The sequence below is a fragment of the Chenopodium album genome, chromosome 5 (genome assembly GCF_948465745.1).
Source record: "Chenopodium album chromosome 5, dcCheAlbu1.1, whole genome shotgun sequence".
NCBI lineage: Eukaryota > Viridiplantae > Streptophyta > Magnoliopsida > Caryophyllales > Amaranthaceae > Chenopodium > Chenopodium album.
In genome coordinates, this window is record NC_137838.1 from 16,886,942 (window position 1) to 16,907,977 (window position 21,036).

Here is a 21,036-nt window from a genome sequence, read left to right on the forward strand (position 1 = left end):
TAAGAAAAATTTTTTTTAGTTAAAACCGCAAGCCACCACCGCCGGCCACCGTGGTTGGCCAGCCGAAGCTAGCCACGGTGGCTGGCTGCCTTTACAGCAGCCACTGCCGCAAGGCAGCAGCGGGCAGCTGCTCTGGCAGCCGTGGCAGCAGTCGTGCAACGCTTGCACGCTGCTGCCCACAGCCACCCCATACCGCCTGCCCTCCCTCCCTCCCTCTCGGACTGCCACCCCGGTCGGCAGCCGCCGTGGCTGCGCCACCCAGCCGCGGTTGCCGACCACTTAAAACAATTTTTTTTTTTTTGAGTTTTAATTTAATTAAAATAACACTTATTAAAATTAAATTAAATCAGTCCAAAAGATTAAAATTAAATCATATTCAACTCTAAAATTAGGGTTCTTCATAAAATTAATCCCAATTTAATTCTAACTTTTAAAATTAAATTGATGATCATACACAAAACACTTTTATGCATAAATCAATTTGATTAAAATTATGAATCATAAAATAAATCGAATTAAATCAAAATCAAGCATAAAAATCATATTTTAGGGCTAGGTTTTTCGAAAATTTCGAAAAATAGGGTGAGGGGGTTCGAAAATTTCGAACAATTTAGGGCTTTAATTCGGTCTCTTCATGGCTATTTTGAGCATAATTAAATCACATTTAATCAATTCCAAAAGTTTAATCACATTAAATATAATAATTGAACCATAATTAAATTGATTTCTCCCTCTTAATTGATTATAAAATTAACGTGGACATCAAATAATCGTATTATTATGATCTAGCGCGTTCATGCAAGAGGCTAACTGATACCACTGTAGGAGTTTATAGGTACTACGCAGCGGAAAAACATGAATCATATTCAATCATGTACCAATCCCAAGAATCACATGCATAACACACAAGACACATAATCGTACCTTTGACGCGTGAATTCCACGAAGCTATTCGACAGGCAAATCAGGGAGAGAATAGAGCCCCAAGCGTTGCTCCTCTACTTAGTCCACGAGATTCGAACGAGCCGTCCACCAATACTAGATTGGTCGAGTGATTGAGGAAAACCGCGATCACCACCTTTACGGACAACCGACCACCGCACGAACTACCACCACCGCGACACACCACCGGCGCCTAGGAGGAGGAGAGAGCCGTGTGAGAGAGAGGACTTTGAGAGGGTTGGGTTTCGTGTTTGCTAATTAGGGTTTGATCACACTGATCAGTTAATTGCTTACTTCTGCAAACCTAGGCACCTAGTCTATTTATAATCTCATTATAATTAGACTAGGGCACGAAGCCCAAAACTCCCTTGTCCACTCCATATGGCCGGCCACCTAGAGTGATGAGGCCCGTGATGGGCCTCGTCCTCTAATGCTCGATCTAGCCCCTTTGTGTGACCTTATAGGATCCGTCCAATTGGGCTTTGGCCTATTTTACTAGTCCAAAGATCGTTAGTACCTCTAGCTATGGCAAAACGACGACCCAAAAGTACGAACTTAATTATCTCCATAATTTGATCCAATTATATATCTAGCAATTGCACACGACGAAGACATAACTCCTTCACTTTAAACACCCATGTTCTTTTGTTTCATAGTATATGTTCTTTCCGCCTTTTTATTAACCAAAGCAGCCAAAATACCTCCGCGTTTTATTTACAAAGTGTTGTCGTTTTGAATGGTCGGTACGGTACTCTGTACCGGCGCCTGCAGGGACCAAGCATTGTACATTTATAAGGTTTAACGATGAGAGTGAGGGATAACTCAAGTGGTTAGAGCTTCCCTTCCGGTTTCAGAAGATCTTGAGATCGATTCTTACCCCCACCCTTGTGGCTCTCTAAACACCAAAATAAGGTCTAACGATGTTTCATCCCATAATAATGAGAGTAGAAAATAATAATAATAATAATAATAAAAAGAAATAAAAAATAAAAAATAAAAAGAAAGGATTACTTATACGTATTGTTTGGCTAGGATATAATTCAACAAGTATCAATCATGGATTACCATAAAATATCCACATTAAAGTTTTTTACAAGAAAAAAAACAAAATTAAGAGAGTTTGTAAGCAACTAAGCATTAGTGGAAAATAGGACATAGTTCTCCCCCCTTGCTCACGCTCTTAAGAGGACCACCCATTATTCATCTGTTTAAAGAGAATATCAGACCTTACAATTACAACACTCCAACCAAAACAACACCCTACATACTTCCTCTCTTACCTTCATACTTTTTCTCTGCTTATTGTTACCTCAAAACTTAGCTTGAAGATGGACGTGGCGACGGCACTGAGTGTTGCTCAGACACTTTTTGCAACACTGCAGTGTGCGGAAGTGCGGAAGCTATGCTCAGTCTTTAAGTATGAATCGGAGCTTGAGAAGTTACTCAAAACTGTTGAAACCATCAACAGTTTCCTCCTTGATGCCAGCTCTAAGTGGCAGGAGCTCAGCCATGAAGGCCAATGCTGGGTTCAGAACCTGAAAAACGCTGTGTATGATGCTGATGATCTGTTTGATGAATATAGAACCATTGCTCAGCAGCTGAATGGTATGCCTGGTGGTCAACTCTCTAAGAAGGTACGCCGTTTCTTCTCCTCTAAGAACCAGGTATTATTTGCTTATAAAACGTCTGCTGAGGTTAAAAAGCTTAGGGAGGAGTTGGATAGCTTATCAACAAATCATAAGAATTTTGGGTTCAGTGAGCTGTATAAGCCTGTCAAGGGTAGAGTGGAAACATATTCTTATGTGTATGAACATAATATTATTGGGAGAGATGCTGATAAGAAGGAGATTGTGGATTTATTGTTGAAAGATGACTCAGACAAAGATATATCTTTTGTGACTGTTGTGGGGATTGGAGGGTTGGGTAAAACAGCTCTTGCTCAACTTGTGTTTAGTGATCATAGGATTAAAGCAACATTCAAAGATGAGATGTACTGGGTTTGTGTGTCTTTTAATTTTGATACAAAAGATATACTAAGTAAGATACTTAAGGAGGAGTACCGTACATTCGAAGATCTAAATAGTAAATTTCAAAAGCAGATTGAAGGGAAAAGGTACATGCTTGTTTTAGATGATGTGTGGCATGAGGGAGGTATAAAATGGAAAGAGCTGAGAGACATCTTGAAATTAGGTGGAAAGGGAAGTAGAATCTTGGTGACCAGTCGCAGTCAAAAGGTGGCAACAGCTATTGGAAATTATCCAATGCACAAGTTGCAAGGTCTTTCTGAAAAGGATTCTTGGGAATTATTTAGAAAAATATCACTTGAAAATAAGGAAGACGAAGTCATTGCTGGTTTTGATGAAATTGGCAGAGATATTGTGAAAAAATGTGCTAATGTGCCTCTCTCTATAAAGGTGGTCGCTAGTTTGTTGCGTGATCAAGATATAAATGCTTGGCAGTCGTACAGAAGAATTGATTTGGCTAAAATGCCTGACGATGAGGATGACTTGATGCCAATTTTGATGTTTAGCTATTATCATCTTGATCCCGCTCTAAAAAGTTGTTTTAGCTTTTGCTCGGTCTTCCCTCAGGATTATAGAATATTTAAAGAGGAGTTGATTAGGTTATGGTCAGCACACGGCTATCTTGTTCCTAGTGGTACAGATAATAGCATTGAAGATACTGGCGAAAGATACTTTTCAATTTTATTGCATAGGTGTTTTCTCCAAGACGTTGAGAAGAATGATAATGGCGGGATTAACTCAGTCAAAATGCATGATCTCATACATGACCTTGCTCGAAAGGTAGCTGGGAAGGAGTCCGTGACATTGAAAACTTGTAGGAATGCTCGTCATGTGTTTTTTGATAGTGAAGAATGCCTGGTTAACTGGTCAAGTTCAAGGAATTGTACCAGTAAAACATTGCGTACTTTCTGTACAAATTTTGTAGACTTTAGTGATGTGGAGTTTTGGAGCTCAATTATTTCAAAATGTAGTCGTTTAAGGGTGTTGTCTATACAGCGTTTATCTCTCTATAGATTTACAGACACACTAGGTAGTTTGTTACACTTGAGGTACCTTGATCTCTCATATAATATTGATTTGGAGATGCTCCCTAAATCGATCACCAACCTTTGCAATCTACAAACATTAAAACTAGTTAATTGCACGAAACTAAAGGAGTTGCCAGAGGACACATGGACATTAGTAAATCTTAGGGTGTTGGATATGAATGGATGTGAGAGCTTGACTCATTTGCCAGAAGACACAAGCAAACTAGTAAATCTTAGGGTGTTGGATATAAATGGATGTGACAGCTTGACTCATATGCCAGCAGGGATGGGCAATTTAACAAGTCTTCACACATTAACGATGTTTAGAGTGTGTGGGGATGATGATTACCTCATAGACTTGAAACCTGTTATCAATAACCTAAGAGGTGTTCTCCGCTTCAAGGAGTTCGGCAATGATAAACGGAATATTTGTATGAAAGTAAAACTCGATTCTCTTAATATAGAATATGATATTGATCAGGATCAGAAAGGTCAGAAGAAATTGCTGGAGTTCCTGTTCTGTAATAGGCAAGCTCGGGAGTTATCGATTGTGGGCCTTATTGGTACCGAATTCGGCAAATTGCCAAGTTGGGTGTCAGGGCTTGTGAGTATCCGGTTAGACTGTGAGGAGTTGCTAGATCTGCCATTATCACTGAGTCAACTTTGCCATCTCAAATATCTTACCCTTAAGAATATGCAGAGTATGGAGTACATAGAGAGTGATGCCGATGCATCATCTCCGTCTACGAAATTCTTTCCGTGTCTTGAGGAGTTACAGCTAATTAATATGCCGAAATTAAAGGGTTGGTGGAAAAATAAAACATGGATGGAGAAGGAAATTGTTTCCATTCCATCATTTCCTCGGCTCTATAAGCTGGATATTTGGGCTTGCGAGAGTTTGACGTACATTCCTCAATGTCCACATCTAAAAGAACTGGATGTTAGCCGCGGTGGATCTCTAATTAAAGGCTTTCAAATCTGCGCTTCTCTTCAACACCTTAGAATTGATTATTGCGGGTATCTGAGGATAAAGCATCTCACCAACTTGAATTTCCTCGAAATTAGCCGTTGCGTTCAACTAGAATCATTGCTGGAAGAAATTTGCCACCTCACCTCTCTCACTACACTTGTAATACGTGATTGCTTCGAACTGAAATCACTGCCAGAAGCAATAAAACACCTGACCTCCCTCACTACACTTGTAATGGATGATTGCCCAAAACTGAAATCACTGCCAGAAGCAATAAAACACCTTACCTCCCTCAATACACTAGAAATAAAAGAGCCCAGCTGTGAACTCAAGGATAGATGCCAGGAACCAGACGGGGAAGACTGGCTCAAAATATGCCACATCCCTAATATATATGTTGAAGATTTTTCGGAATATCGTAAGGTAATATATCCATTTTGTGTATGTAATTTATTTATTTATTCAGCAATGTTTTTATCGCTAAACTAGGTTATTGTTGTTTGTAATTTACTTTTTTTTTTTTTTTTTTTTTTTTGGTGTTTAGAGAATCAAAGAGAAGAAGTCTAAACACTTGAGGTATCCCTCACTCTCCGTTTGTAATTTACTCATTAGTTGTTTTCTATGAGCATGCCCAAATTGTTTAACTTGGATTTTCTCGTTTTCTATTCGATAACATTAAAAGTTATGCTCATTATTGAGAAGAAAATGCATATTTCTACTCCAATAGAGCTTCGTAATTCTATGTATATATGGATGTTTTAACTGTGTTGATCGCGACACCTACATCGCAGCTTCTATGTATATATGGCCTTACTATTACAGTTTTGTGAGTGGGGTTAGTAACACCCGACATGAGGTAAAGCCAGTCACTCATCAGTCCTATTATAGTGAACATTCTGTATATGTAGTTCGATCTCATGTAAATATACAAATCAAGTCTTGTTGTGCTGCTTGATTAATGTACACTAACATACTAACCAAGTATGTTAGGCTGTTAGCTTAACTTGCATTTGTCAGATAAGTTCTATTTTATTGATGGTTAATATTGGTATATTCTTCGTTTTTGCATGAATTAGGTGAGGGGTGCATTTCATACCTGACTGACTGGCTGGTGCTATTGATCGCTATTCATGCTTAAAAAGAGAAGATCTTCTGACATTGAGAGGTATTTCAATATATAATTCATCATCAATTAAAACTGTATGAATATAAAATTAATTTTTCCTGGAAATTTGACCAAGGGAACTGAGAAAATTGGGTCATATGTTTTTGCATCAGTATAACATCTCTAAATGCTTCTTGATGCATCAATTAACGTTTTTGTTTTATGAATCTGCAGAAACAAACTCTGTTGGCAATGGTTAATTGGCAGTAACTTTTGAGCAGTAATTAAAGAGATAAATTCTTGCTTTCTCTGATGTAAATAGTAAGAAACTCTTGCTTTCTCACATATAAGCTGCTTTATCAAATATTTTTACTGCAACTGAGAATTGACTTTATGCTTGTTCTTTTCTTGCAGCTCTCTAAAAGGATATGTGCTTAAATGATCACTGATTGTATTACTTGATGCAAAAACCATGGTATTATGTCGGTATGTAATCCTTGTAACCCTCAAGTAAGGGGAGAAAAAAATAAATAAATAGAGGGGGGATATTGACTTAAAAATAACTCCTTTTGTATAAATGAATAACTCTATTCCTGTGATATTTCAGAAAGACTCTGTAGCTACTTGGTATTGAATGTGGCTCAATTCTGAATCAAACAAGGGACGGTTTGTACACTTGTTGACTAGGTAATGCACATTTCCACTCGAGTCTAAACACAGTTTCTTTATGGATGTCATACATAACCTCCAATAACACCTACGTCTGTTCTGTATGGTCATAAACAAGGCAATTGACTCCTCAAGCAGATACAGTTATGGGATTAGGACTAGAAGCAACCGACATGGGGGTAAGTCAGCCCTTCAGTTCTAATATGGTTATGATATATCTTGTTGTGGTGCCTAATTAATATACACTGGCATACTATCTCAGGTAGTGTTTTGTTTCTTATACCCTTTACAAGCAGGAACAAAAATGGTGGAATTTGTTGCAATTCATGCTCCAAAAGAGAAGATGTTCTGATGTAATGATATCTAAAGGTATTTAAATAAGTTCATCATCAATAAAATTTAGATGAGTTTAAGATTTGTTTAGACTTGGAAATTAAACATGGGAACTGAGAATATTACATGGGCCATATGTATTTGCATTAGTATAACATATCAATTTGCACTCTGATGCATCTATCAAACCGAATGTTTAATTTTACTGCAGAAACTTTGTTGGCCATAGTTATTGGGCAGAATTTTGAAGTTGCAGAAATCTCGAGCAGCAAAGAGAGCTTATGTTTTAGTGATAAGCTTGGTATGAAACTCTTTCTATCTCACATAAAGCTGCTTTATCAAATTTGTCACAACTTAAGAATATACTGTATGCATGTCCTTTTCTTGCAGCTCCCTTTTAGGAGAAGTGCTTAGGTGATCACATATTTTGTTACTCGAAGAAAAACCTTGGGATTATGTTGGTATGTAATCCTTTTAACCCTCAAGAAAAAGGAAAAAAAAAAAAAAAAAAAAAAAAAAAAAAAGAGAGCAGAGAGGGATGTGGTTAATATGGTTAACTTGTGTATTTCATACCTGACTGATATTGACTTGAAAATATCTGTCCTCTTTTGTTGATAATTCAGAGACTCCCTTGCTACTTGGTGTTGAATGTTACTAGCTCAATTCTGATCAGACAAGGGACAGTCTGTACACTTGTTGACTGAAAATATCTGCTCTGTATCATCTTAAATAAGGCAATCGACTCCTTAAGCAGATACAGTTTTGGGGTTATGACCAATAGCTTTCGACATGGGGTAAGTCATTCCTTCAGTTATAATGTAATGAACATTATGGATATTGTTAAAATATCTTGTTGTGGTGCCTAATTAATGTACACTAGCATACTATCTCAGGCTTTGTTTTGTTTGTTATACCCTTTATAAACAGGAACAAAAATGAAACATAATGCTGGGCTTTTACCTTAACTATTGTCTTCCTCAAATTAGTTCTATTCTTTAATTTTGCAACAGTTAGGCAAGGGTGATCTTCATACTTGATTGATTGGATGATGGTATTGGCTGCTAGTCATGCTCCAAAAGAGAAGATGTTCTGATGTCGAAAGGTAATTAAATACATAGTTCCTCATCAATCAAATTTAACTGATTTTATGATTTGTTTTGCCTTGGAAATTAACCATTTGCTCTCTGATGCATTTCCTGCAAAATTCTGCTGGCAATGGTTATTGGGCATTAAATTTGAAGTCGCAGATATTTTGAGCAGCAAAGAGATGAAATATTCTAGTGATAAACTTGGTAAGAAACTCTTGCCCTCTCACATAAAGCTGCTTTATCATATTTGTCACTGCAACTGAAGATTATACTGTATGCATGTCCTTTTCTTGCAGCTCCCTAAAAGGGGATGTACTTAGGTGATCGCAGATTTTGTTAATCGAAGAAAAACCTTGGGATTTGTGTTGGTATGTAATCCTTTTAACCCTCAACAAAGAGGATAAAAAGGGGAAAAGAAAAAAAAACAGGGGGATATTGGCTTGAAAATATCTGTCTTCGCGATATTTAAGAGAGATTCCATAGCTAGTTGGTGTCGAATGTTGCTCATGTTTGAATCAAACAGGTGGTCTGTAGACTTGACTGATTGTCTGGTTTTGGCATTGGTTGAAGTATATATTGGAATTGTGAGAAGATAAACCAGTCTGAACTCTGAAGGTATTCTCGTTACAAAATTTATCAACAATCATTAAATGACTTTTAAATATTGTTCAATCATTGATGGGCGATTCTTGCAAAGCATATGCACCATAATAAGCTCCTATTATCTGTTTAATTGTTCTCTATTGTGTAAGTAAGTATTTAGTACTAACTTTTATTTTTGTGAGCTTTTGCAAAGACATTATGTTGCAGTGGTTTCTTAATGCAATGGTTTTCCATTTGTAATATGAAATGAAGCCTTAGAACTGGAGGATAAATGACACTTATTTGCTGCAGGCAGCTCTTATGATTATAATTATTCCAAAGAGAATGAGTTGGAGATGCGCGATGCAGGTAAACAAAGGTTCTCTTCTTACATGTAGGCATCTATTCTTAAAAATTTGATTGCTGCAACTGAAAATATATACTTCAAACTACATAAAATTTTAATTTTTGCAGTGCCTCAAGAGATGCTATAAATTTTCTCAGAACCTTTTAGCTTATGTAAGTCCAAAGAACATATACGTTTTACTTGAATTGGTTTTCATATGTTTACATTGATAGATTTACTGATTTTCTGGTCACTCCTGCAACATTCATCTCCGCGTTACTGGGCATAACTCTTAAAAGTGTTGTTATGTGGACGTCTCTACCATAGTTATATTGGAAGCCCTAAAGCATTGGATTCCTATTGATTTTGATTATGCTCTTGCCGCATGATAACTGGACGAGTTGAAAGCTAACATCAACGAAAATATGTAGGTTAAGAAGCTCTCGATATTTGTTTTTTCTCTGTCAAATATTTACTTAACAGTTTTAATTTTTAAAATGTGAAATATGGCTAACTATTTACATGCGCTTGTACAATGGACAGTCCAGCTGCATTCACACAGAAATCCCTGACAACTCAGCTGATGGATAGCAATTTCCCTGCTCTTGACAGTTTATAATGGAATGGAAATGATGTTACTGCTCTGAATGACTTAGGAGATCATGTTGCAAACTTGGGACCATAATGCTAACAATTTTAGACTCAGCAAGTCAGCAACTGTGGTTCTAGCAGCGTGTTTCTGACATTCAATGCTCATGTTATTGGCCGGCTTGCTCGTGTTGATAGACATGGTGACCTGTTCCTACATGATGCAATTGTACCTGATGAAGAGATGGTTCACTGATGCACGATTACCTGTTTTCATTTGAAGTGGATCATGGTTGAGCTGTTGCTGCGCGGTGCTACCATATCAGTCCCTATCAGATGATGCAGAGCTACCTCATCTTAGCTTTCTGTAATTTCTTTGCAAATTTAAGTGCTTATATTCTAGTTTTACGCTTTCACCTAAGCACATGATGTGGGGGCAGTTGACAACCCTTCCTAGAAGGTGGGTTTTCTGTCCCTCTGATGCTTTGTACAGGTGAGAATAAATACAGCAATGCTGCTTTATGTAATGCCTGATGTTGAAATTTGTAGTGTCTACTGGTGTAGATATGTCTCGAACTTGTAGGCTTACAATCGGGCTATGTTTGTATGTATAACCTATCACGATTCACGAGCATCAGATTGAATAGGGAGACCCACAATTGCATTCTATCTAGGACTATCCAAGGTTTTCCTATGTTTTTTCTATGTGCTTGCTCAAATTACTCCAACAGAAGGATTCAGAACTGATGGATTTTGCATTCTAGTCTGATTGATTTTCTATTGTATTTCTGTTAAAAATATCATCAACCAAGGCTGCCAAGCCCAATGTTAGTACATACATATGTTGCTTGTACTATTTATCTTACCTCAGGTTCCCGTGTCCTATCCCCAAAAGGTATAATTGGAATCTTAATTGGATGTTATTCTAAGGGTATGTTTGGATAACAAAAAATGGAAGGAAAGGAAGGGAAGGGAAAGGGAGGGAGACAAAGTTCCTTGTTTGGATAATATGTTGGGGGAGGAAAGGGGAGGGGGAGGGAGGGATCCATTTTCCCTCCTCCTTTAATAAAGACCATCCCTTCAAAATTGGAGAGATTTGGAGGGAAAATGGAGCTCATCATTTCCTCCACTTTTCCTTCCTTCCCCTTCCTCCTATTTCCCTCCCTTTCATTTCCCTTCTAATTTGTTATCCAAACATAGCATAAGTGAGCTACGATGTATATCTACAGAGAACATCATAATTCAGAAAGTTGAAAATGTCTCAACAGAGGACAAGAATTTTCGTGAAATTAACCACTCCATGATCATACATTGAGGACAATATACTTTAATTATAAAATGTTTCAATATTCCACTTCATGTTGTTTATCAAGGCAGGCTTGGTCCGTAAAGTACTATACCAAGGCCTTATTTACATCAAACCACCCCCCCCCCCCTCTTATTCTTATCATTTTTTATTTGAATCTTAGTAGCAAAATTACAATGATAACCTTCCAAAGTTCAAACACAACAAAATCATTTTTGTTGGGTTGGTGATAACAATAAAATAAAAGATCTCATAAACAATACAAACCTCATAATTAAAAGTAATATACTGCGTATCTAGGTTGCACAAAAACGGATACTGACACGATACGGGTATGAATCGGATACGGAAAAACGTCTATCTCAAAATAAGGGACACGGGTACGGGATGTTAAAATTCATAAAATACTTTTAAAAAAAAGAACTTGGCCATATATTTGTCATTCCATCCTCTCATTAGATCATATTGTATCATATTAGCTCTCAAAAAAAAATATTGTATCATATTAACAATGAGCTATATATGAAGGCACCCATATTATTTAACAATTACCTTATTTATCTTACTCTACTTAAAATATCTCATAAAAAAATAAAAAAAATAAAAATAAAAAAATAAAAAAAGGTTGAACAACCTATATCATGGATACGGTCTAAGACATATCGTTGTGTGTCCCACGAGTGTCGATGTCTGACATGGTGTCCGACACATAAACGGGAGTTGGATGAACCCAAATTAAATGACACGTTATATCACATAACCATGTTTTTTTATTACTCTATTTATAATTCCCAGAAGTTTGCCAAGCAGAGTATGTACTCCCTCCGTCCCCGAAAGAACGACCCTTTTGGGTAGATTTCACTAGTATTAAGAAAGTTAAATAAAAAGAGTAAAAGTATAATATTAGAAAAATAATTTTATATTGGGTTTGTAAAAAAATAGAGTGAAAAGTAATAAAAATACATGGAAAACCAAAATTTTAATTTATAGGAAAAATTGTCCGAAATAATCCCACCTTTGGGTCGTCCGCTAAAAATAATCCCACCTTTGGATTATTTTTAAATAATCCCACCTTTATACCCACTCCGCTATAACTGGTCCCATTTTACTTGGAACCGGTTGAATAGGTAATTTTTTTTAAAAGTAGAATTTACACGTGTCGCTACTTGATTAGTCAAAAAAATAAAAATAAAAAAGTAGTAAAAAAACACCACCACCACCTAAGCCACACCAATTCAGCCACCACCACCACCCAACCTAAACCCTAGAACCACCATCCCACCCACACGTTAAACTATCGCGCTAACCGGAATCCCACCAAGCCAAGCCAAGCCCATTTACCCATTAACCCAACCCTCTAACCCCATATAGACGGAGACAAGCTGCCGCTAATCGGGTGGCAGAAATTTTGACGTGGGGACAATGAGTGAGGTTGAAATTGAAATGGGGAGGTTGAGGGAGGTCGAGATTGGGGCGTAGGAAGAGAGAGAGACCGAAATCGCGACGGGTGAAAAAGAGAGTGTCGAAATCGGGAAAGGGGGTTGAAATCAGGACGGACAAAGGGAGGAAGGGCCGGAATTTGGATTGGCAGGGGAGGAGGACTGGGATCGGGGCGAGGGAAGGGGTTTTCGAGGGTGGTTGGTGGTTTTAGGGTGAGACTGTGAGGGGAGGGGAGTCGGCAGTTGAGGGGGAGGGAGAGGGTGTATAGCGCGACGCTTGGGGTCGGGCTGGGAGGGGCTGCGTGGCCGTGGAAGGTGGTCGGGCTATTGGGGTAATTAATTAATAACTTTTATATTTTATTTTTATTTTTTATTTTTTCCACCAATTAAATGTCGACACGTGTCATGTAACTTGCTATAGCAAGTCAAATGACCGGTTGGAACCATTTAAAGCAGATTGACATCAAAGGTCGGATTATTCAAAAATAACCGAAAGGTGAGATTATTTTGGGCGGATGAGCCAAAGGTCGGATTATTCCCAATAATTTTTCCAATTTTATATGGAGAAGCTAATTTTGCACAAATATTGTAGCAAATTAATGGGTATTTTAATATAAATGGATCGATAATTTTGGAACTAAAATTAAGTCAAAAGAGTCAAAACTTTTGGAGACGGAAGTAGTAGATAATTCAGAAGTCAAAATATGTTACAGTGATTGATTTTGAACAGGAGAAGTACCACCTTTATCACTTTCAAAAGAAACAACTGTAAGCCAGTGATTCCCTGAATGATGAAATGATAAAACCCAAAGTTTTGTTACCCTGTATTTGGAATATGTGGATCAAAAGGCCTGGCTATTTATCGATGATAATTTCTGATTATGTTCAGTCAAATATCTGGTGTGGATCAAAAGGTATGGGCAGTAACAAGGAAATAATTTTGTCATTTATTTATCGGCATTAAATTGATATTAACAATCCATAATAACATAATGAAATTTTAAACAGTATTTTATCCTTTCAGTTCTACATAATGACATTCATACAGTAAATGCATTTCAGATGGAAGGCTGCCCTTTGCCAGTTTCAATTAGATGTTTGGTCCTCCAACATCCAACTTCCATGGAAATGGCAAATCAGCTGATTTAGTAGCACGAAAGGATTATATCAACTATGTATCAGCACAGCCACAGGCCACAGCCATCTTACGAGCCATCAGCGATGATCTCCGTTGGCTGTTAAATTAGATAAAGCCCTGCAAGAACCACACATCATCAATTTAGATAAAATAATATATGCTATTGTGCATGAAAGGGAAACGCTGATGAAGCCTAAAGTCAGTAGAATGTTACTTGGGCTAAATCGTGCCAGACAAGGGATGTATCTAGCTATCTTAAGAGATAAAGAGTCCAAGTACCACAGGACACAGGCCTGATAACAGTCCAACTATTGTGATTTATTGCTTTACATATCAAGATTATCAACCATCCACTTCGGGGTAAGAAATAACAGACACAAACACACACAAAAGGGTACATATATGAAGTAAGAAGTAAAGGCTATCAACTTTGCTCATCCAGGGACAACTGGGTCTTACATGCAGTCTCTACCACAAACATATAAATAATAATCTATAGAAAAGTGTCACAGAAAAGCCCTGACCTGTGAAATACAGAATATTACTAATGGATCATATCAGCATTCAAATGAACAAAATTATCATTGTACTGCCAGTGATAATATCTTGAGAATGTAAGGGCATGTGAATACCAACAATTTATCAACTAAGACAACGAATTTAGAGGATGCTATTACAATATGACATATAGATTTGAAAATAAACAATAGCAGAAAGGCATATCAGCCATACCATGGGATTCCTAAAGCTAGACCACAAATAAGTTGATTAAATTTGACTAAATTATCACAACTGTCAACCTCAACCAGCACCTATCAGATTATGTATGATGGGGAGAAGCTCTGGTGAATTGTTCGAAAAGGCCATGTAATACAAGGAAGACTGAAGAGTTGAGTTAGGAAAAGTGAAACTGAGAGGGCTTGGGGGGAAGGGTAAAAAATTCACAAAGTTCAGTCACTTTATAAAAATTGAGTGAAATTAGAATTTGATGTAACAGGAAACACTTTGATTCTCCCTTTCTAAATGGTAGTGTTGATCAGAACATTTAAATTCAAGATGCTGAATTATTGATTAACCAGTCAAGCACCTCCACAATTACTGGGTTCATCAATGTGGGATTCAGGTCATGTATCCTATTGGCTTTGGGTTGGTTAAATTGGGCTCAGGTTGACTCAATTCGAGTATGATACGAATTTGTAGCAGGTTATTTTAGGCCAGATCATCATCGTGTTCGAGTCAATTTTGGGTTGGGTCATTGTCAGATCACGTTAAATTTGGATCAGGTCAAGTTTAGGTAGCGTCATTAGGTGTTTGGGTCATCATCCATGTACATTTTCATATAGTATTAAACAAATTCTAAAAGGAGCATGTACGTAAGTAATGTAATTGTATCAGATAAAGGCTATCTGGGTTATATTAGAGTTGAGTAGGGTTGTAATATTGACAAGTCCAGATGAATTCGAGTTGGGTCAATTATAGGCCATGTTGAATTTGAACAAGGTCAATAACAAGTTGAGTAGGTCAGTTTGAATTTAGTATTCAACAGGTTAAGTTTGGGTCATCTCGAGTTCGGGTTGGGTTTGGTTCAAATCAGTAATTTGGGTTAGGTTGATTGGTCTAATAAGGTTCAGGGTTTGGGTCTCGAGTTCGGAGGACAACCCAGGTCTCAGGTTGATTTCAAGTTAAGTCATATTAGGTCCAAGTCTGGTTTGGGTTAATTTTACACGTCAGGTCTACTTTTGACAGCTCTACACACTATGATTGTTGGCCTTATGGCCCTCATAAGTGAATAAAAAAGAAATTCCAGTAGCTACAAAACTTGTTCAGATTTTGCCAATATAAAGTACAGCCTCTTAAAATGTGTTATAGCAGTAATTACCTTATATTACAAGGCACTATTAGCATAGTACAGATATCATCTCTGATCAAAGCAGGCAGAAGTAGCACTCAACTGAACCACCATTCTAACATATTACTTCTCATACAAACAGATAAAAGTTGCTATTAACATCAAACACAACTTCTTTTACAGCAGCTATATCATTCAACAGTTCAACCAGCTGGTGGCTAATGATAGTTTACCACACCAAAGATTAACTTATGAAATTTATAATACTTATCAATACTCAATTATTGCATCATTCTTAGTTTGATAGTCAATAAAAAGTATGTCCCTAATTTTAAAAGAATATTGGAGCCTTATCAGGTTTCCATCAATAAGCAGCAACTAAAAGGCATCAATATATCTTCGATTTGACAAGCCCAAAGGAGAATAATAACCTTTCTTTACAGATTGCAAAAGAACATATTCTTTTGCCCCAGGAGGAATGGAAAATCCAACAAAGAGGGAAAAGAATAACTTTCAGTCCAACAATAAAAGAGGACAGGAAAACTACACAGACATAAAAGCTTCCTATATCAATAACATTTGAAAAAAGAAATTAGGAGATTGGTGCCAAATAAATTTTGTAGTACAAAGTATTAGTCCTGGAAAGAAAAGAGTACTGATGCAAATAATACAAACATGCAGGAACACATCTTTTGATGCTTGTGCACACATATTAAGACTAAGAAACAGAAACTGCATCTAAAAATAGCTAATGCCTCCCTCCTCCACACCCTAATTCAAAATCACATATCCACAGTCACAGACAAATGCATTTAAGCGCATCCCCACTCACACAATCACACATACAAAAACTAAGACTAAAAACAGTTACTGCAGAACGCCAGAACCTCCTCCTCCAGTTTTTTCAATGTACAACCTTATACTTCCTCCGTTTCTATTTAGTTGACGCGTTTGATTTAGACACATATATTAAGGAGAGGAGAGAGAGTGAGAGAGAATGTAAAAGCAAGTGGGGTAGCTAGTAAATGCAAGGTAAATAAGTTGCCCCAAAAGGAAACGTGTCAACTTAAAAAAACTTCCTAAAAAGGAATACGTGCCAACTAAAAAGAAACGGAGGTAGTATATGATAACACTAAAAATTTTCTGTTAGTCATAGGCAGTTTCAAATCAAGGATCGCCTTAACGGTGCTCAGAAGATGATATATCCTATAGCTAATAGTTATTTCCAAAAGTTACGGTACCAAACTCATTCAAGAAATCTGAACTGACTACGAAGTTTTTTCCTAGCATCAATAGAGCATACAGTTTCAAGTCTGACATGTATTATGTAACACATAAAGAGAAGCTGGAAGCATGATGCCGAGTGTAGAAGCAAACTGGAGATATGACCTTTATCCATACATCATCAAGAGCTAATAGTTATCATTGCCCCCAACCACATTTGATAGCTCTTATTAATTATAATTACATGATGGTAGCAACTTCCATACTTTATCAAGTCAAACAAAACCATAACCCACCAGGCTCTACAGCAAAATAACCCCAAAGCAATCCTCATCACCTGCATACCCATTAAATACAACTGTCATATGCCCATAATCAAGTGACTGCGTGCAGTTCATTCGGCTATTATCCCCCTGGATGCTTCATCATACAACAACCAGTTCAATCAATATTTTGACTACTCCATTCTCTGTCCCTCTCATGATCTCATTCCAATCCACAAGCCCTCCAACAACTCACAGTTTCTTAACAAGTAGTTAAGATACCTGATCTAACCACCAAAAAAAAAGATTTCTGACAGTCCAGCCTTGGACCTCAAGAAACAGCCACAACCAAAATCTCAATTGATCGTGCCATCACAGGGAGCAGTAAAAATTGCACACTCAGGAATTTGTGTTTCAAGTAGATATTTCAGAAAGTTCCCTTTTATGTCCCATCCGTTAGTTTAACACCAAGGAGAGCCCTGGTGACTACAGTACTTGACAAAATACAGAGAATTCAAGCTTATATGAGATAACAACAAAGCACATATTTTTAAATATAAAATAAAATAGAGGTCTTCGAATTAAGGATAATTACTTAATTTGTTATATATCAGTGAACAAGCAAAAACAGATTTTTTTAACAGCAAGATTTTGACTACACCATCAGAAAAGGGGGGAAAGAAAGGGAAAGGAATTTGTGTTGTTCTTAGACACTGATGGAGCTGATATAAAGGCCATCTCACATCTCAGGAGACAAAAGGAAGTAAGAGTGAGATAACATCAGGTTTACTTGATAGGTGATTGCCCTGATGGGTGTTGGAATGACGAATAATGGATGAGCTTGAAGAATATATGGCGGAGGCACAAAGGATGAAATAAGCATGAACAAAATTATTTCAAGCACAATCTAACTCTAAAATAAAAAAATTAAAAATAAAAAAATACAAGGAAACCTGTGGAGCAGTGTAACTGAAAGCCATCAAGTTATTACAAACTTGGTCCGGATTGGATATGGAATTGAGAGTGAGATAAAAACAGGTTTAAAAGTAACTGAAGATTGGTGCAATAGCAAAAGCTCATTTGTCATCTGCAGTCCTCTTTGATTTCCACACCAATCACTGGCATAAACACCTTAACTTTAAGGGAAAGAGAAACTAACGATTATTAGTAGTCACAAGAAGTACACAAATAATTCTAAAAGCCAGCAGGTCACAGCACAATAGCCCTAAATGCCGGTAGTCAGTCAAAACCAATCAAAAACAAACAACTTCACTTTAGCACCATTTCTGTCAAGTACAATATGCTCTGTAACCTGTTTCTGCAACTCTGTTTTAATATCAACCGACTACACCAAGTAATATAAATAGAAATGATACGCCAGTTGGTAGTTCAAACAAAAAATAAAATGAATCTCTTGGTCTCATTAGACAAAGAGGGCACAAGGGAGGGGATTGTTCACATAGAATGAGTTAGGTATTTTGAAGACAGAAACAGAAGGCTAAAAACTAACTATTCAAATGATAAGATTGATTGAACAAAATACGTTAGTTCTCTGACTCCACTACACCCTCTCTGCAACGACTGCAATTAGAATGGATATAATGATGAAGAATCCAAACATCAATCCTACTGTCATTAATCTACATGGGCTAACAAAACTTAAGCCAACAAGCTGATAGCAGATAGTTTCAGTGATGAAATTGCCAAAGCATTGCTTTAGGGTAGTGCAACACTTTACTGGCCGGACCTATTAGAAGCTTTACATTCTGAGCCTTAACCGCATTTTTGAGATAACAATACAACTAATGGCAACCACTATAATTAAACTACACCACTCTACAGGTTACCAAATGAATTTGAACTAGATAAGCAGTAACTATGTAACCTACGTAACTATTGAAATACCACTGAACAATATTCATCAAATAACAAAACACAAGTTATGACACAAGTTTCTGGCTTTTTTCATTCTGAAAGCAGGTCAATCATGAATGTATAATCCGCAAAGAATCCCATAAATTATTCATTTCAAACACAATCAACAGAGAGATTTCAATAATCCTCAATATGATATTACAACCACATCAACATATATTTCAAAATCATCAAATATAAGTTCAATTGGAAAACTCAAATTACTTCCAAAAAAAATCAATCAGTACATAATTCTATCAATCCACTGATTCTTCAATCCATCAAAAACCCCAAAATTATATCAATAGTCAACTAACCAATTAATCAAAATTTCAATATCTAAAACAAAAAACCCATGATCAAAAACCAAAAAGAAAGAAAATTTCACTTACTTTTTATGCTTCCGTCCTTTCTTAGGTCCCCAACCGATCAATTTGGCAATCGGGCACCCACATTTAGCACGAAAAAGAAGAACAGCACGACCATTAGGCGGCGCCATCTTCCTCAACTCAGCTCTAAGACACTCATAATCAGGATTAGACTCAGTCCCACCTTTCCACGGCAATTTATCAATATCATTCGTCCCCGATTTCAAGCAATCCTCAGTCTGCAACTGCAAATCAAATTCCAGAGCCTTCTTCAACCCTTTACACTTAGGGTTATGACATTTCCGAGATCGAAACCCAAACCCAAATCCCCCGCAACAGCAAATCTCGAAGGAAACAGCAACGAGTGCGAAAGAGAGGAGAAAACCCAGAAGGTAAATAAGAGGGAATTGGTGGAGGAGAGAAGAGTGGGAGATGAAGAGGGGAGGAAGGAGGAGAGAAAGGGAGTTGAAGATGTAGGAGAAGTAGGAAGTGAGAAGGAAGGTGCCGGAGAAGAGGACGAGGATGAGGATGAGGAGATCGAGGGTGGCGGTGGCGGAGGGGGAGTGGTGCCGGCAGAAGAGGGTGGAGGAGTGGTGGTTGACGGCGGAGGAGGTGGAGGAAGAGGAAGATGGTTTGCGGGGTTTGGAGAGAGGAGAAGAGGAGGAAGAAGGAGGCATGGTTGTAATGGTGGTGGGGATGGAAGTGAGGAGAGAGAAAATGGGGTGTGGGTTGGGGTGAAGGTGAGGAGGGTGATGGCGCATGTTAGTGTAACAAATGGAGGTGGGGTGATGGGTCAAGGTAGTGGCTTTTTTGGGGTGAGAATGTGAGATTATTCACAAGGAAGGTGGGTCGTTTTTTTTTTAAAAAAAAAAAAAATTAATAAAAATAAAAGGAAAATGATAAACATATACTCTATGACTCCGTGTATAAGTGGAATTTGTTATATACACCCGGCTGCACCGTATACCCATAAATATTTTGTTCTCATTTTGATAATTGTTTTTTTTAACTAATCATCAAATTAAAAACAAAAATCAACAATGGGTTAGTCGGTGTACGGTACACCTAGGAATATATAACAATCTCTCATATAAAAAGCTAAATAAAAAAAATAAGGATATAGTAGCATTAATTGCACCGATCTACGCGTGATTTTGTGATAAATTCCCAACTTGATTTCATTTTAAATTACCTAAAATAAAATTCAGGGAAATTTTTTTTTTTTTTTTTTGGGGGGGGTGGTTTAGTTATTTTTGTTTTTGTTCTTAGAATGAGTGATTTTTTTCCCGTGAAAAATGAAAAAAAATATGAGTCAATTTTTTTTGTAAAGTTGGGGGGTTGAGATTTGTGGTGAGGTTGGGTGGAGAGAGGGGAAAGACATGGGGCGCATGTTAGTGAAAATTTAGTTGAGTAGAATCTAAACTGTGATGACATTTGCAAGTAAAGAGTACACTTGTACTTAAATGGTTTATTTCATGGGATATATTGTTTGTAAAAAAAAATAATAAAAAGGAAAATTATACATGGTAGGTAGAGATGGCAATGGATCGAATTCGGATCGGGTGGAGCTTCACCCGCATCCATCCATTACTCTAATCGCTCCATCCACATTCATCCATCATCCGCTTCACCCATCATCCATATCCATCCGTCCATCATCCGCGGATGAAACGGGTGGAGCAGATGACTAATGGATGAGTATTAAAGTTGAAAAAAAACTCAATAACTTTAATTTTCGGTTATTTGTACAATAGTTTTATTAATTTTATTAATTAAAAAGGAAACAATAACAATATATTGTTTGAAAAATTAATTTGCAACAAAAAAATACATATAATTTTCTTGCACATTTCATATTTT

General features: G+C 37.2%; 2 protein-coding genes and 2 long non-coding RNA genes across 4 annotated transcripts; 3 read left to right on the forward strand and 1 right to left on the reverse strand.

Annotated features, from left to right (window-relative positions):
* The first annotated feature begins 2,270 nt into the window (after positions 1-2,270).
* On the forward strand, positions 2,271-6,129 carry LOC145632672 (putative disease resistance protein RGA4). Its single transcript, XM_081685020.1, has 3 exons — positions 2,271-5,387; positions 5,509-5,540; positions 6,041-6,129. Exons 1-3 carry the CDS (start codon positions 2,271-2,273, stop codon positions 6,042-6,044), a joined length of 3,153 nt encoding a protein of 1,050 aa, XP_081541146.1. The 3' UTR covers positions 6,045-6,129.
* A 193-nt stretch (positions 6,130-6,322) lies between these two features.
* LOC145631987 (uncharacterized) lies at positions 6,323-8,674 on the forward strand. Its single transcript, XR_014112436.1, has 11 exons — positions 6,323-6,390; positions 6,484-6,555; positions 6,677-6,756; positions 6,857-6,917; positions 7,035-7,107; positions 7,283-7,372; positions 7,462-7,532; positions 7,695-7,865; positions 8,082-8,173; positions 8,313-8,363; positions 8,456-8,674. It is a non-coding gene; the product is annotated as an uncharacterized LOC145631987 (long non-coding RNA).
* Positions 8,675-8,808: 134 nt separating this feature from the next.
* Positions 8,809-10,344, forward strand: LOC145631988 (uncharacterized). The gene is made up of 4 exons (XR_014112437.1): positions 8,809-9,110; positions 9,216-9,260; positions 9,387-9,514; positions 9,631-10,344. It is a non-coding gene; the product is annotated as an uncharacterized LOC145631988 (long non-coding RNA).
* A 2,991-nt stretch (positions 10,345-13,335) lies between these two features.
* LOC145630529 (uncharacterized protein At5g19025-like) lies at positions 13,336-19,992 on the reverse strand. The gene is made up of 2 exons (XM_081682785.1): positions 19,201-19,992; positions 13,336-13,675 (listed from the first exon to the last, which is right to left on the reverse strand). Exons 1-2 carry the CDS (start codon positions 19,935-19,937, stop codon positions 13,636-13,638), a joined length of 777 nt encoding a protein of 258 aa, XP_081538911.1. The 5' UTR covers positions 19,938-19,992; the 3' UTR covers positions 13,336-13,635.
* Between the last annotated feature and the right edge of the window lie 1,044 nt (positions 19,993-21,036).

Excerpts from the sequence above, each read along its gene's own strand:
- LOC145630529 (XM_081682785.1), bottom strand. The coding sequence starts at position 19,937 with ATGCGCCATCACCCTCCTCACCTTCACCCCAACCCACACCCCATTTTC. Across the intron at positions 13,676-19,200 it reads AAAGGACGGAAGCATAAAAA|GGCTTTATCTAATTTAACAG; the intron begins GTAAGTGAAATT and ends TGGTTCTTGCAG.
- LOC145632672 (XM_081685020.1), top strand. The coding sequence starts at position 2,271 with ATGGACGTGGCGACGGCACTGAGTGTTGCTCAGACACTTTTTGCAACA. Across the intron at positions 5,388-5,508 it reads ATTTTTCGGAATATCGTAAG|AGAATCAAAGAGAAGAAGTC; the intron begins GTAATATATCCA and ends TTTGGTGTTTAG.